Raw genomic sequence first — 15,259 nt, 5'->3', positions numbered from 1 at the left:
AAAATAGCCTTGAGAGCACTTACTGCGAGAAGCATAGTCCCCTCCTGGTCAAACCACGGCTGTGCTGCGGAAGCGAGCTTGATCCCCTTGGTTCACGGACGGAAAGCGAACCGCAACGGCCATGCTACCGAGAAGGAATGTAGGAGCCCTAACGAAACACACCATCCCATCCTATTCATTTCATCGAAGGTTTGATAGGACCCTGGCTCCAATTCAATGATGATTTTGAGCGAAAAGTAACGGGCGTCTCGAACCATATAAGGAGCCCTGGCAACCTGCATTCATTTTGGATCCAATCCCTCCACTCCTTCGTTGCTAACCTTGTGTTGATAAACGCCTCCTCTCGTTATGCGCTTCTCATCGACTCTTCTTTTGGCCGTCGTGCTGTCTGGCACCTCGTTGGCAACCTCGGTTCAGCCAACGTCAGCAGCCGTGGCTGCACAGCCAGACGCTCAAGGGGTAGCGAGTCCATCGGCCAATGCAGCAACCCCGGCAGTAGATACCACAGGAACGGCAGAAAATGAACAGCAACCCAGTGCGAGTGTCAATACCAATCAACATAACGCAATTCCCGTCGGCCAGCAGTCATATGGGAATGCTGCCCAACAGCAGGCAGCTGCCGATGGCGTGTCCCAGCAGCCATCCACCGCGGCGGAAGCCGCTCCCACACAAAGTGCTCACGGAGACCTCTTATCTGGTCTGGTTGGTGGCCTTCTCGGAGGGGGCCACAACTCTGATTCCACTGCAAAGGACGGAGCAGGCTCAAATCCATCACAAAATTCGGGGTCTCAGACAACCACAGCTCCTCAAAGCTCTGAAACAAAGAAGCCTGACCTTTTGAGTGGCCTTTTTGGCCTCTTGAACCCTTCGCTACTCACGGATATTGAGTCCTTCTTTCACCACTTCGCATACCTGTTCGACGACAAGACAACAAACCAGACAAAGTCCTTGCTCGACACTGCCTATAATTTGTTGACTCCAGAGTTGAGTAACGAACTGCTCACTCTGTTGAACAATGCGAACCATCTGCTGACGCCGAATTTCGTCAACGAGACTCAGCAATTGATCGCTTCTATTGGCCCCCTGGTTACACCTCAGCTGTTCCACAAGGTCTCCGTGTTGCTCGACAATGGCAATGAGCTTCTCACCGCAGAGTTTGTCAAAGAGGTCAACGGTCTGATTGGCAATGCCAATCAGTTACTGACGGCCGACTTTGTCAAGGAAACTCGGCAGCTGATCGAGGCTGTTACGCCCGTGTTGACCCCCGAGCTACTGAAGGAGGTCGGAACCTTAGTCAACAACGCCAATGGTCTTTTGACGGTCGAGTTTGTCAGGGAGGCCAAGTCATTGATCAAGGCCGTGGCTCCTATACTGTCTCCCGAACTCATAGGGGAGGTTGGCACCTTGCTCAGCAACGCCAATGGACTCTTGACGCCCAGATTTGTGAACGAAACGCAATCATTAATTGAAACAGTCGGACCTGCTCTGACACCAGAGCTGTTCCGGGAGGTCAACTCTGTACTGGGTAACGCTAATACATTGTTGACGACACAATTTGTTCACGAAGCCCAGAGCTTGATCCATTCAGTTGCTCCTGTGTTGACGCCCGCTGTTCTCGGAGAGGTTGCTGGCTTACTGAGCAACGCCTACGAACTTCTGACGCCGACATTTGTCAATGAGACTCAGGGCCTGATTGGCGCGGTGGCGCCTGTCTTCACTCCTGCCCGCCTCAAGGAAGTCGGCCAGCTTCTGAATAGCGCCACCTCCTTGCTGACCCCAGGCTTCGTTGATGAAACACAAGGCTTGGTGGGACATGCCAATGACTTGCTGACGCCCGACTTCGTCAACGAGATTCGCACGTTGATTGGGGACATTTCCCCTGTGTTCACACCCCAGCTGCTCTCCAAAGTAGGAGGTCTGCTCAACAATGCCAATGCCCTGTTGACGCCAAAGTTTGTGAATGAGACTCAAGGTTTAATCGACGGAATCTCGCCGATCATATCTCCTGAAATGTTTGGCCTAGTCGGCGGTCTCCTCGGAAATGCCAATAAATTGTTGACCAGCAAGTTTGTTGAAGAGACTCAAACTTTGATCGACAACGTGTCACCTGCCGTCACGCCAGCTCTGCTTGAAAAAGTGGACTTCATCCTCGGTAATGCCACATACTTGTTGACACCCAAGTTTGTCAACGAGACGCGCGATCTCATTGACGATGTGTCGCCAATCCTTTCTCCAGAGTTGCTTGGTGAAGTTGGGGGCCTGCTTGGTCAGGCTAACAACCTGCTGACGCCCAAGTTTGTCAACGAAACGCAGGTGCTCATTGAGGATGCTTCTGAGGTAAGACCTTTGTTACGTATTGAACTTAAACTAAAAGCTAGAAACTGACAATTCATAGTTGCTTCCTGCTCTGGTCAAAGTGCTGGGCACCTTGTGAGCATAAATTTCGGGATAATTGTTCACTTCGCTGATGGCGGAGTTACTTGTTGATGACCAGCCATGCGCTGAATTGTATTTCTTTGTTCGTGATGATCTGCGTCGTTGATGTGGTTGTGATACATGCTTAATTGTAATCCGTGACTAGCCCACGATTGAGGAGCGTCTCCTTCAGAATCAAGTCGTTTATGTGAACTCTTCACACGTTCCCTCCGAGCTCGTAGCAGCTCGTAGCATTTCATTTCGTTGCTTCCCTTAGGCAGACGGGAGACTCCGTGGAGTGCAAAACCCAACAGCCGGTCTTAGAGGAAAATCCATATTCGCGGCCAAAGACTTGGTAGGTAAAGTCAAAATGGACAGTCGTCCAGTCCGCGAGGTGAATGAGCGCTAGTCGTCGATATATCATGAAGCCAGACCCCCAGCAGGCTCTGTCGTGCGGAATATGGCTTCCATCATGCACGCAAGGCATATGATTGCGGCATTTGCGGCGAACTGCGCTGTTTCTTGCATGGCGCGAGTTTCACTTTGAGTTGGCAAGCTTGGTGGCAGCCGGGCAGATAGGTTGTGCGACGATGTTTATCTGTGCATGCCGTTCCTGCGGGTTCTGCTCTCAGGACGGGATATCCGAGGCCTTGACCTTCTGATATTTCGAGAGGACCTTCATCTCCGTGTTTCGCTCCTTGATTTTCTTGTCCATCGCTTTCTGAACCTCTTCGCGCTTCTTCTCGGCCTCTTCCATCTTCTGCTTGATCTCCCTTGCGACCTGCTCTTGTTCTTTCAGTGCCGCTTCGGGCGAGGGGAACTCTTGGCGTAGTTGCTCGAGCTGCGCGCGCACCACTTCATCCACGTCGATTGGCTCACAGGTGACTGGATTATACTGGTGTGGCTCTAGAGGTGGGCCGGGCACACGGATGCTCGAGAGAAGTTCGTGGATGGGAGTCGTGCGAAGCGGCGAGTCGAGCGGGACCAACTTGGCTGCAGGCGACGGTGTCGGCTCAGAAGGCGGCGAGAGGGGGAGTTGTTGCTGATCCATTGCGGCTGGAGGCGGCGCGTTCACTTTGATTTTTCACGGGGTGAAGAAGCGTGCTAGAGAGCTGGAATAACTTTGCGTGCGCCAACACCAAGTTTTCTCGCGCGCGATCGTGTCTTGGCTTGAGAGTGTTGCTGAAGCTCGGCCAATTTTGTCTCGAACGCAATTACTGCGGACTGGGTCATTCACCGCCAAACATCGCCAAGGGCGGTCAGTTCCTGCCGACAGTATTGCCAGATATGCCGCCTTCGCACGGAAGGCGTGTGGGGAGAGCCGTCGGACGTATCGGAGATGGTGTCGACCGCCGACGTTATCGTGATAAGTGTGGATTGCTCTGAAAACCATCTGGGGATTTTGATGAAACGAGTGAACCTAATAGGGTCTTGAACTGTAGGCCTTGAGCTTACCAGCTATGCAGGCTTTTGGTATGTTTCTGCGTTTGCGCCCGACTCTTGCATATGACCCCTCAGGGCGCTGTGACCTTATCTCTCTCCTGAATCTCTTGCGCTGACACTTGAGCGCGATACGCTAGTCCCGAAGAACAGGAGAGTAAGTAGCATCGCTTGTGTCGGTACTTAAGAGTTGCGAGTGCTGATATCCGTTCATAGCCTAAATTTGAATTGGTGCTGAAAGTAAGGACTTCCCCGTCGAGAACCAATCGCAAGCGTTATCTGGAGCTGACAATTGAGGGCTTTCTCTCAGGTCATTGATCTCAACAATGTACCCCTTGTGAATGGCACAGCCTTTGTCAAGTGGCGCCTTCCTTCTGGATGTGCGCCCGAACATCATGGGCATACCGACAAAGCGGTCATTATAGACCACAGAGCATCTTGGAACTACGAGAAAGTGCTGCAAGTCCGACTGACGATCGATCGAAACCAGACGCTTCACGAATGCGAATTATACTTCGAGGTCATACAAGAGTTTGCGTCAGGAGGAAATAATAATGAGAAGAGCCTTCTGGGAAAGATCAGGCTCAACTTGTCAGAGTATGTGGACAAGAGTGACGACGATGAGGGCATCGTCAGACGCTACTTGATGCAGGACAGCAAAGTCAACAGCACGCTTAAGGTCGGGATAGCTCTACGCCAGGTTGAAGGTGATCGGAACTTTGTTACGTGCGTTCGATCGTCGCATCTAGACATCACCTGAAGTGTTTGCGACTGACAATTTGACCTCCTCCAGGCCTCCCCTCAAATCAGCGATGGTGTTCGGAGGGATCGCCGGTGTTGTCTCTACCGAACAAGGCGAGCACGACGACCTTGGCAGGCTGCCATCCATAAATTCCCAGAGCAGAGAGGTCACTGATATGCAGGACATGTATCGCCGTACTCTGGCCGCTTCTTGGATTTCGAGAGCCGATGACCTACCGGCGGATAAGCTGATTGAAGAGTTGTTTGCCGGGAGCATCAGCTGGGCAGAGAACCAGCACTCGCCGTTTACAAACTTCACAGATCACCACGCTGACCGACTTTCCCCGTATAGCCGGACGGGCATAAGGCAAGCTTCGACGGATAATCATTTGTCGCCTAGTAGCTTCGAGAAGCGACCTCGGAGCTCATCCAGCAACCATTTCCGGAATGAACCAAAGGTGTCCGAGATGAGTTCGAGCGCGGATCATACTGGGAAAGATGGGAGCATCGAAAAACAACTCCAAGACAATCCGAAAGGGAGGAGCTGGAAAAGTCGTAATGCGGACCACGAATTATCCGAGTTCGATGTCCGCGAAGACCTACGGAGTTGGGAAATTGCAAGCAAAGAGTGAATCGCGGCAGTTGTGAAGTCGGTTGACAAAGCCACAAATTGTATCCCATCTATTGTACATAGTCTCAGTGTCGATTGCAAATCCTGAATTGAAAGGTGTCTTGAAGATTGGTTATGGTGAGAGACAGAAATGGTTTTCCGTATTGTACAAGCCTATTCAAAGAGTAGAAAAGTGGATGAGCCGAAGCCCCCCGATAGCTGACATGACTATTCTGCTTTAGGACTAGCGTCCTCGGCGATTGCCTCCATTCTTTTTGAGCTTCAAGATTTCGATCACGCGAGATTTCAGACTCCGAGATTCATCCCAACGCCTCGTCATCCATATGAATTCCCGGTCGTCGAAAGGAGTAGTAGGGCTCCTTAAATGTCCGCTGCGCCCCTATTGCAGAACAGAAAACACCCCTCCATTGCGCAGGCGCAATGTTATTGCTCGATTCAAATCCGACAAATACTCGGACGATCCGGGCGACAGCGTCGGGGGCTTCTTTTCTTTAGACGACCTTGAAGCAGAGGAGTCCAGACGTCGGCACGGCCGCATCAAGCGCATGCGTCGTGTCTTGAGCGAGAAAGAGCAAATCAGACGACAGAAATCGAAGAGCCACACGATACCAATCTCGGTGCGTTCCCTGGGAGACCCGGCTCAGGTCGTGGTTATCCAGGATCGCAAACGTCGCAGACGTTCGCAAATTATCGCAGAGAAAGACTCGTCGGAAGAATCCAAAGGGGAGCATTTTATGCTGAAGGAACTGGAGAAAGACGCCGCTTTTGCCGATGAAGATCTCTATATCGCTCACATTGACGAGCTAGGCTCTCCTTACCAACCCTACGACAAATTAACACGCGCCGACTGGAATGATCTTAGATACAACCTTCGCTCATCCTTCAAGATCTCACAACTCTCTGATTACATTCAACAACGAATCGACAAGGAAGGCCAAGACACACCTCGGGATGACTCTGAAGGCAAACACTGGCTACCTGGCGTGGTGAATCTCATGGAGTCGGTACCCAAACGTGCTTCTATCCGAACCGGAGCACTTCAGGGTTTGAAAGGGAAGGATGCTTTTGCTGAGAAAATCCTTCGAGATTGCTGGCACCTGAGTGTCGCTGGCGAAGTCGGCCAGCTTGATATCCTCATGCCTGACACCGCATTTCATACGCTTTTGAACGCCGAAAACTTCTCGTTTGAGGAGCTCGCTGTGTTACACGATGTTAAAATCGATGTCTCCCAGGTTTTACACATTATGAGGGTAACTGGACGACAGGAAGCATGTGAGTCCATCAGGGACATCGTTCGTGACGCCACCATGAGAATAAAGGAGGAAGGCCTCACGTTACCAGTCAGCGAGAACGACATAACTGCTAATGCCCGCGTCAAAAGCCCTGACTTTTTATCTTGGCTCAACAAGACTTATGGGGTGACCTTTGATGGGAAGACGTCAGAAACACCCAGGCGGATGTTCTATCTTGCTGAGAACAAACAGCAGGCGGATGATGCTCACAGGACGCTGCATCTTGCCTGGCATAGCACAAACAACCATCCTACACCATTCAGTACATACATGCCTGCTACCGAAATGGCTAGCATCAATAACATCGACCCTGAGCTCAACACACCATGGTTTGATCGACGACATTCGTGGTTCAGATGGGCGGTTCCACATGAGACCGGCGAGGTCTTGACACCCGGCTCCCTGTTAGAAAGGCGCAAATTGTTTAACAAGCATCAATCCCGTTTGTCCAATGTGCTTCTCAAATTGCTTCGGAATCCCAATTTCAACAAGACCATTGGCATCGAGAACCCCACCAATATCTGTGAGTCGGTCACTGCGGCAGTTGGAAAATGTCTTTTCCTCCGCAAGCCTACCTTTGAGGAGACATCGGTCAGCGCGCCTCAACTTGGCCGGCTGTCCCTCCCACGTACATTCGCTACAGATATACCTCGTGCGGCACCGTTCTTGAACAATCTGGTGCCTCAGAAGTCCGATGAGCAACAGGTGCACCGCATCCGATTGGTTCCTTCAGCTTTCCATGCCCAGGTCTTCCCGCAACTCGAGGTGGAAGTCACAGTGAATACCTCCAAGTCTCCATTTTACACCGGCCCTGAATTTGCCCTTCAGGGCGCCAAGGTGGTTTTAGCTGAAAGCAAACTCGATTTCCTTCTCCCAGAGAACGGGCTCGATCTCCGATTCAGCCGACGCTTGACCCATGAGCTTCCTACGGGCTCCGCAATTGATCCATCATTAGGTGCACTTGAGGAGAGCCTGCGAAAGGTTTTCCATCAGTCTCTCGAGTCCAGCGGTAGCGAAATACCTCTTCCCAGCTTCACTCAAATTACCCTTCCTCGTAAGCTTCTGGGCCAGACCCCGGCCACGGAAGGTGAAACCTTGACGGCAGACTACATTTTCCTCCCGGTGAACGACGCCCGAGGCACTCGGGTCCACAAATACAACTACGGCGGCCAGCAGCTCAACTACTCATACTACGAGAGTGGGCCTTTCTTGCCTCATCGTGTCACCGAGCTCTTTTTGAGAAAGGACATCGGGAACCCTGACTCGGCCCTATCGAACGCCGTTCCTGGCGCGACTGACCCCGTGGTTGAGGATGGCTTCCATGAATTCTATAAATCTGCATGCAATTTGGCGTTTGACGTGGATATGGCCCGCCAAACGGAGGCGGCCTCTGAAGGTCCGGAGGTGTTCTAGAGCTCAAAAAAGTGTCTTCTGGCGTATAGGATTAGACCCCATTTTCATGTATTTATATTTTTCGGGGGGGACTTTTGGCATGAGGCATGTATACTACGAGGTATCTAATGGAATAGGCTCAGCTCAGTGCTTGCGGGGAGAAAATAAACGCAGATCCGAGTCTCGGGCGCCTGAAGAGTACTGTACCCATGCTTCTGTCCAGCCACTTCTTGTGGCCGATGACAGAGAAGTATACTGCCATATGCCCCGATCAAAGCTAGTCCACATCACTTTTGATAACACAGGGACCCGACGAACCCATAAGCAACATTACATCGTCGCGGAGGGAATCAAAAAGAACCAGCTCAAATGCCCACGAACCGATTAAAATCGGCAATCCCTCGTCGAAGCCCCAGCTCCCAAGCCTGATGGTTCTCTTCCAGCCGTGCAACGTCGCTTGCCCGTCGACGAGCCCACAACTCCACCTCCCCGATTCTGTCCGCCCCCGCGCGCTGCGGCACCAACCCTTCCACCGCGGCATCGAAAAACCGCAGCGCATCGCTGTATCCCAGATCCCAGCCGTGGACGAAACTCTGCCGCCCAACCGCACGGTGGCAGTATTTCTCCTTTGCACTCTCTCCCTTCTCCCCTTTCACTTCCTCCTCTCCCTCCAGGCGCGCCAAGGCCTCCCTCAGTAACTGCGGCCGCTCGATCCGGGCTTGCTGGGCCTTTGTCTGGACTTCGTCCCGCGAGAGTAGCAGATGGCCGGGGGCCGCCCGGGGTAAGGTCGCCCTTGCTGCCGATCCTGGCTGTTTAGAGTCGGCCTGGACTAGTTGGTGGTGGAGCGGCGTCTCGCAGTCACGGAAGAGTTCGGTCCCCACGGGAGTGTTATCGCTGATGTATAGTGGCAGAAACTCGTCGATGGCGCCGACTATCATCCGGATCTCCTTGTACCAGTCGCGGAGAGTGGGGGAATCCGGCCTCGGCGTCTCCTTTGATGTAGAGATCCGTAGACCGACCACCCCGTGCAGGGCGTGGAAGGTTACCTCCTGGGCTACGAAGGCGATACAGTCCCGGGCGAGCGCGAGGCGCTCGGGGCTGGAGCGGAGGTCTACCCCGTTGGTGGTAAGGTCGAAGTTGAGGAGGATCCCGATTCCGTGGGCGTGGCATCGCTCGATGAGATGCTTGATGGCGGACCAGCAGCGCGTGTAGACCTGGGATGGGGCGCCCTCGAAGGGGGTTCTTTGGCTGAAGAGAGGACCGAGGGTGAGGAATCCAAGGGGCACTTGGATCGTGTTGCAGTGGCAGGTATCTCTGAGCCAGAGCAGCTCGTCGTTTGGCAAGGCGGAAAGCCAGTGGGATTGCCATGTTGAGGCGGTGGATTCGAGTCCATTCGTTTCGATGGAGCTGTTTTGGTTAGGTTCAACTGGTGATGCAAGGGTTTGAGGGCTTACGAAGAGGGTGAGACAGACCTTGTTAGTGCTTCTAGCTCATTTGGCGTGGTGGTTTGGTTGGGGGACGGGCCTTGTGTGAAGGTAGGTCCTAAGTTCACTCCGTAGGGGCGACGGAAGCGAAATATATCTTGGCCCCGAGGGGGAAGTGGACAGTATAGATCTGACATTTATCCGCGAATAATGAGAAATGTTTGATTGGAGATCGAGCAAGTATGCTGCTTGTTGTTAGTTGACTTGATGGTAGTGTTGAAAATCGCAGGTGGTAAGCAGAGTGTTGATGCTGGCAGTAATCATCAGTAGTGCGTGCAGACTGTCGCCACAGATATTAAAAGAAACTGCGATCCTGCTCATGAACAGCAATAGACAAGAGAAGAACCGGTGATAGCTTGAGCTCACAAGTCGATAATATCACATGGAGATTCTAGTAGTTGGGGAGCTGATCGCTGTCAATTTGCACAGAAGTCAGGCGGGTTTTCCTAATTGGGAAATGCTTCCAAGCAAACGATCAGATTGATCTGTACTGGATTTATGACTAGTCGAGTGCTTCAATTGAGCATGCAAGAGCAGTGCGAATTCTCTTTTGAGACCGATCAAGGATATTAGTGACTTGTGGTTGGCATGAATGAGTGTACGAAGTATGGTCAGTCACAAGTTACAGGGGGGTTAATAGTAGTAGATCACATGGGTGGGCAGATTGACGTAGTTGCAGCAGCCATCATCGGGCCTGTACTGTATGTATTTGTAGCGAGAAAGGCGAGGGGCTCCGCATTAGGCCGAGTTGTCCGTGCCCGCTACTGAAATTAACCCCCCTCCTACTTTGTTGCAAGTTAATGTTTGTTATCCTTCGCCCCTTCAAGAAATCTTCAACGGTCTGGGGTTTTTTGTTTTTGTCCTTCCTTCTTGTGTTCAGATAGTTTTTTTTGTCATCTCTCTTTGTGTTCTTTTGCCTGTCGTCATACTTACCGACCGTGCCGGCGCACTGAACTTCAATTGTTGCAAACCCCCCCCAGCCATGAAGCTTATGCGGAGACAGTGACAGCTAAGGCATGGAGAGAACACGAGTTGCTAAGGTTAGTTCCATCACAGTGGAGAATGGATAAATCTGAAACACAAACTGACGCTTTTCTGTCGATGATTCCCCAGGTTGAAGATGTGACCTTGGCGCGTCGCGGTGAACAGGTCGTCGGTACACTCCATCTTACCTCTCACCATATAATTTTCTCCTACATCCCTCCCTCGACCGATAAAACCCCCAATGCTGCTGGCCGGTCAAAGGAGCTCTGGATCACATATCCAATTATCTCCTTCTGTACCTATCGCCCCACCCCCGCCGCAGCCCGCCAGCCATCTTCAATCCGGTTACGATGTCGAGATTTCACCTTTGTTTGCTTCTATTTCACTAGCGAGAGCAAGGCCCGAGATGTATACGAAACCATAAAGTGCTGGACCTGTAAGGTTGGACGCATCGATAAGCTGTATGCTTTTTCCTACCAGCCGCCTCCACCCGAGCAGAAGTACAATGGTTGGGAATTGTATGACGCCCGTAAGGAGTGGGCTCGGCAAGGCGTGAACCAGAATGGCTCGGGTTGGCGGGTATCTCAGTTAAACGCTGATTATGGGGCAAGTATGCCCTGAAAAAACAACGGATTTTGCTACATAGTTAACCATTGAACCTCAGTTCTCTGCGACCTACCCTGCTCTCATACCTGTGCCGACTACCATTTCGGACATCACGCTCAACCATGCTGGCAAATATCGATCAAGAGCAAGGGTACCCGCTTTGACGTATCTGCACCCTGTGAACAATTGCTCCATCACACGAAGCTCGCAGCCGCTGGTGGGTGTGCGCCAAAACCGAAGCATTCAGGACGAGAAGTTGCTCGCCGCGATCTTCTCGACTTCCCGCCCCGAACGACCGCTCGCAAACTTCACTCCGCCGAATCTGGAGCCGGAATCCTCCAGTTCGACATCAAGTGATCCGTCTAGTAGTCAGATGCTGGCTGACCTGACCAACGCCGAAGACCTGGAAGATGAAATGCTGGCGTCTTTTGCCGGCGACCCGGAGGAAAAGTCCCATATCTACGGAGCCCAGCAGCGCAATCTTATTGTTGATGCTCGTCCGACCGTCAACGCTTTTGCGATGCAGGCTGTAGGGCTTGGATCGGAGAATATGGACAACTACAAGTTCGCTACCAAGGCGTACCTCGGAATCGACAACATCCACGTGATGAGAGACTCCCTCAACAAAGTGATCGATGCTCTCAAGGACTCTGATGTGACTCCCTTAGGGCCCAATAAGGACCAACTTGCACGGAGCAACTGGCTGAAACATATTTCGACGGTTCTAGATGGCGCGGGTCTGATTGCCCGGCAGGTTGGGCTTCAGCATTCGCATGTTTTGATCCATTGTTCAGACGGATGGGATCGAACGAGTCAGTTGAGCGCATTGAGTCAACTTTGCCTCGACCCGTACTTTCGCACACTGGAGGGCTTTATGGTTTTGGTAGAAAAGGACTGGCTATCATTCGGGCACATGTTCCGGCACAGGGCCGGACATCTCAACAGCGAAAAGTGGTTCCAAATTGAGAACGAACGGATCGGAGGCGATTCGAACCGAGCATTTGGCGAGGCTGGTGGTGCCAGTAGAGCTATCGAAAATGCTTTCCTTAGCGCCAAGGGATTTTTCAACAGAGACAACAATAGTCGTGATTCTCTTGGAGAGTCGGATGGCGAGATGCAATCTTATGACGGTGACAATGCGAAGAAGCCTTCAGTGCCTAAAGCAACGCCCCTGGAAAAGGAGGTAACCAAGGTCAAGGAAACAAGCCCCGTCTTCCACCAGTTCCTGGATGCAACCTATCAGTTACTCTACCAGCACCCTACCCGGTTCGAGTTCAATGAACGGTTCCTGCGACGACTATTGTACCACTTGTACTCGTGTCAATTCGGAACATTCCTCTTCAACAGTGAGAAGGAGCGGGTAGAGTGGAATGCCAAAGGGCGTACTCGGAGCGTTTGGGATTACTTCCTGGCACGGAGGGAACAATTCCTCAACCCTGACTATGACCCGCAGATTGACGATCACAAACGTGGAAAGGAACGTCTAGTCTTCCCACGCGTCAATGAAGTGCGGTGGTGGAGTGAAGCATTTGGGAGAACCGATGCTGAAATGAACGGTCCTCGGGCCCCTGGCTCAGGGTTATCGGTTCCCCGTGAGACTCCGAGTGCTCAGCGGTCGCCAGTATTGACTGGGATGGAGACCGCTAACCATTCTGTCGGCGCTGGCTCCGCTGGCAAAGATGCTAACAATGCCCCACCGAGCGGCATCGCAACTGTGACTGCGGGAATCTCTAATTTGGCCTTCCCCAAAAGCAAAGAGAACAACCAGGATACGAAAAGCATGAATCGTATGGAGCTTGAGATGCAATGAAGGGAGTAGAGACACCACTCGGCCTTCGAACTGATGAAATGACGCATTGCGTCGCAGTCGGTCTGGGCAGGCAATCTATAAAAGGCGGCGAGTCTTCTGTTTGTTATCTAGCAATTGTGTCCTTAGTCTTGCTTTTTTGACGCTGCATATTCTGTCTTGGTTTTGTCGGTAGAGATACAGTTCTGAGGCCGGGATGACCAGTGCATAGTCTAGTCGAGGCCCAAAGAGAGGAAACATGCCGAGTACCACCCATGTGGGGGTTGCATAACCCCGCTGGATCTGTAAAGAAGTGTTTCTTGACAGATTGATGGTGACTTAGAAGGTGGCCCATCCACTTCCTCAAAGTCTGAGAGAAAACCAAGGGGCAGTAAGTATAAAGAGAGAAGAAGAGAGTAGAAAAGAGAGCGAAAGATCGAAAGTTTGGATGTAACTCAAGTATGTTGTACTGAGTATGTTGTATGTTATTGTAGCTGTTGATGCCTGTATACTCAGGCTGAGATACCCGGGGGAATCTAAACTACAGAAAGGGCCCGGGAGGGGGAAAGCTTACCCAGAAAGGAAAGGTTCCCGCGGAGCAGCAAGCGAGGTTGAGCCCTAGCCCGAAAAGGGATGAGCAAGCCCTAAAGCCAAAAACTGCCCACTACCGCCGACCTTCTCAAAACTGACTTGACCGCCGCCGACCAATTCGCCCTCGAACGACTACCCCCCCTTCAACCACCCGCGTCCTCGGCCGTTTCTTTCGCCAATTCACCACCCAGAAACGCAAACATGGCTGCTGTCCAGGGAGCTATTTCGAAGCGCCGCAAGTTCGTCGCCGACGGTGTCTTCTATGCCGAGTTGAACGAGTTCTTCCAGCGCGAGCTGGCTGAGGAGGGTTACTCCGGTGTCGAAGTCCGTGTCACTCCCACCGTCACCGACATCAGTACGTCGCCCGATTTGATTTGCTTTATGTTGTTTTGAGATGGGAAAAGAGTTGGAAGGAGAACGTCCAGGAAAATGCGGGAGGATGGAAACAATTGATGGAACAATGCGAGAAGGAGCTTGGAATAAATTTTGGATCGGATGGGGAACGAGTTGGAATATCAACAATGGAGGAAGAACACCAAGGGGTAAAACGAATCGGTTGCTAACGGATGCTCTTTCTTTTGCTACAGTCATCCGTGCCACCCACACCCAGGAGGTTCTCGGTGAGCAGGGTCGCCGCATCCGCGAGCTCACCTCCCTCATCCAGAAGCGCTTCAAGTTCCCCGAGAACTCCGTCTCCCTCTACGCCGCCAAGGTCCAGAACCGCGGTCTCTCCGCTGTCGCTCAGTGCGAGTCCCTCCGCTACAAGCTCCTTAACGGTCTCGCCGTCCGCCGTGCCTGCTACGGTGTCCTCAGATTCATCATGGAGAGCGGTGCCAAGGGTTGCGAGGTCGTCGTTTCCGGAAAGCTCCGTGCTGCCCGTGCCAAGTCCATGAAGTTCACTGTACGTTTTTTGCCGATCAAACCACCCTGGAGCAGCCACCGAATATGGTCTCGATACAGCAGCCGGATGGATCGATGCAATTTGTCCGCGATCGCGACATGTGAGGGGATTTACGACTGCTTGAGAGAGATTGGGACCAAATTCGTTGAGCTTGCGGTTGCACGTCATGAAAACGATGTGTATTTCAAACAAACATAGATATGTCCGAGACTAACACGGGTTTTTCCTCCACAGGACGGTTTCATGATCCACTCCGGTCAGCCCGCCAAGGAGTTCATCGACAGCGCCACCCGCCACGTTCTCCTCCGCCAGGGTGTCCTCGGTATCAAGGTCAAGATCATGCGCGGTTCCGACCCCGAGGGCAAGGCCGGCCCCCAGAAGACCCTCCCCGACTCCGTCACCATCATCGAGCCCAAGGAGGAGCAGCCCATCCTCCAGCCCATCAGCCAGGACTACGGTGCTAAGGCTCTTGCCGCCCAGCAGGCCGCTGAGCAGCAGCGTCTGGCCGAGCAGCAGGCCACCGAGGGCCAGGAGGGTGCCGCCCCTGCTGAGTTCGCTCAGGAGTAAAAAAATTAATTGGATTTCCCTCTTCTTTTTTTTTCTCTCTTACTAGGCCCCCACCTGCTCTTTTCTCTTTTTCTTCGTTTCCTGTCCGACCTACCTATATCTCTCTTACCTGACGCAAAATAAACAAACTTCATGATCACCATCCATCCGGAGGAACCGTGTTTATTGTCATCTCCTTCGTTTTCCGCTTCCCGTGGCGGACGGGGGACGTCAGTATCTCTCTCAAAAGACCTTTTCATCCCTCTCATGTCTCTAATTACCTCGCTCGATATACACACCCTGAGTCGATATGACCTAGGTAGGAAAGACAGAAAACAAGGAAAAGAAAAAAAAGTCAAAATTCATGCCCGAAACGAGTTCTAGCCAAAACCTTTCTTTTTGGTCCCCACAATTCGTATGCCATACCCCGGTAGACCGTGTAGATCTGTG

At 52.2% G+C, this 15,259-nt stretch overlaps 6 protein-coding genes across 6 annotated transcripts; 4 read left to right on the top strand and 2 right to left on the bottom strand.

Annotated features, from left to right (window-relative positions):
- Positions 1-348: 348 nt before the first annotated feature.
- Positions 349-2,434, top strand: ASPACDRAFT_40140 (uncharacterized protein; the record flags this gene model as incomplete). Its single annotated transcript, XM_020200709.1, has 2 exons — positions 349-2,337; positions 2,396-2,434. 2 exons carry the CDS (start codon positions 349-351, stop codon positions 2,432-2,434), a joined length of 2,028 nt encoding a protein of 675 aa, XP_020059167.1.
- A 609-nt stretch (positions 2,435-3,043) lies between these two features.
- On the bottom strand, positions 3,044-3,466 carry ASPACDRAFT_57811 (uncharacterized protein; the record flags this gene model as incomplete). Its single annotated transcript, XM_020203290.1, has 1 exon — positions 3,044-3,466. The coding sequence occupies one exon, from the start codon at positions 3,464-3,466 to the stop codon at positions 3,044-3,046; it is 423 nt and encodes a 140-aa protein (XP_020059166.1).
- An 870-nt stretch (positions 3,467-4,336) lies between these two features.
- Positions 4,337-7,884, top strand: ASPACDRAFT_10888 (uncharacterized protein; the record flags this gene model as incomplete). The annotated part of the gene is made up of 4 exons (XM_020195334.1): positions 4,337-4,581; positions 4,649-5,224; positions 5,487-5,700; positions 5,770-7,884. Coding segments are annotated over 4 exons (3,150 nt in total), but the record flags the coding sequence as incomplete, so codon positions are not given.
- A 392-nt stretch (positions 7,885-8,276) lies between these two features.
- Positions 8,277-9,532, bottom strand: ASPACDRAFT_57809 (uncharacterized protein; the record flags this gene model as incomplete). Its single annotated transcript, XM_020203289.1, has 2 exons — positions 8,277-9,318; positions 9,384-9,532. The coding sequence occupies 2 exons, from the start codon at positions 9,530-9,532 to the stop codon at positions 8,277-8,279; spliced, it is 1,191 nt and encodes a 396-aa protein (XP_020059164.1).
- Positions 9,533-10,411: 879 nt separating this feature from the next.
- On the top strand, positions 10,412-12,795 carry ASPACDRAFT_50305 (phosphatidylinositol-3-phosphatase YMR1; the record flags this gene model as incomplete). The annotated part of the gene is made up of 3 exons (XM_020202333.1): positions 10,412-10,435; positions 10,509-10,985; positions 11,044-12,795. The coding sequence occupies 3 exons, from the start codon at positions 10,412-10,414 to the stop codon at positions 12,793-12,795; spliced, it is 2,253 nt and encodes a 750-aa protein (XP_020059163.1).
- Positions 12,796-13,477: 682 nt separating this feature from the next.
- On the top strand, positions 13,478-15,180 carry ASPACDRAFT_75932 (40S ribosomal protein uS3). The gene is made up of 3 exons (XM_020204593.1): positions 13,478-13,717; positions 13,950-14,263; positions 14,498-15,180. The coding sequence occupies exons 1-3, from the start codon at positions 13,564-13,566 to the stop codon at positions 14,828-14,830; spliced, it is 801 nt and encodes a 266-aa protein (XP_020059162.1). The 5' UTR covers positions 13,478-13,563; the 3' UTR covers positions 14,831-15,180.
- Positions 15,181-15,259: the final 79 nt, after the last annotated feature.

This window comes from Aspergillus aculeatus (genome assembly GCF_001890905.1).
Source record: "Aspergillus aculeatus ATCC 16872 unplaced genomic scaffold ASPACscaffold_3, whole genome shotgun sequence".
NCBI classification, from domain to species: Eukaryota; Fungi; Ascomycota; class Eurotiomycetes; order Eurotiales; family Aspergillaceae; genus Aspergillus; species Aspergillus aculeatus.
The sequence above is the reverse complement of the archived record's forward strand: the minus strand, read 5'-3'. Positions and strand labels throughout refer to the sequence as shown.

Excerpts from the sequence above, each read along its gene's own strand:
- ASPACDRAFT_75932 (XM_020204593.1), top strand. The coding sequence starts at position 13,564 with ATGGCTGCTGTCCAGGGAGCTATTTCGAAGCGCCGCAAGTTCGTCGCC. Across the intron at positions 13,718-13,949 it reads TCCCACCGTCACCGACATCA|TCATCCGTGCCACCCACACC; the intron begins GTACGTCGCCCG and ends CTTTTGCTACAG. Across the intron at positions 14,264-14,497 it reads CCAAGTCCATGAAGTTCACT|GACGGTTTCATGATCCACTC; the intron begins GTACGTTTTTTG and ends TTTCCTCCACAG.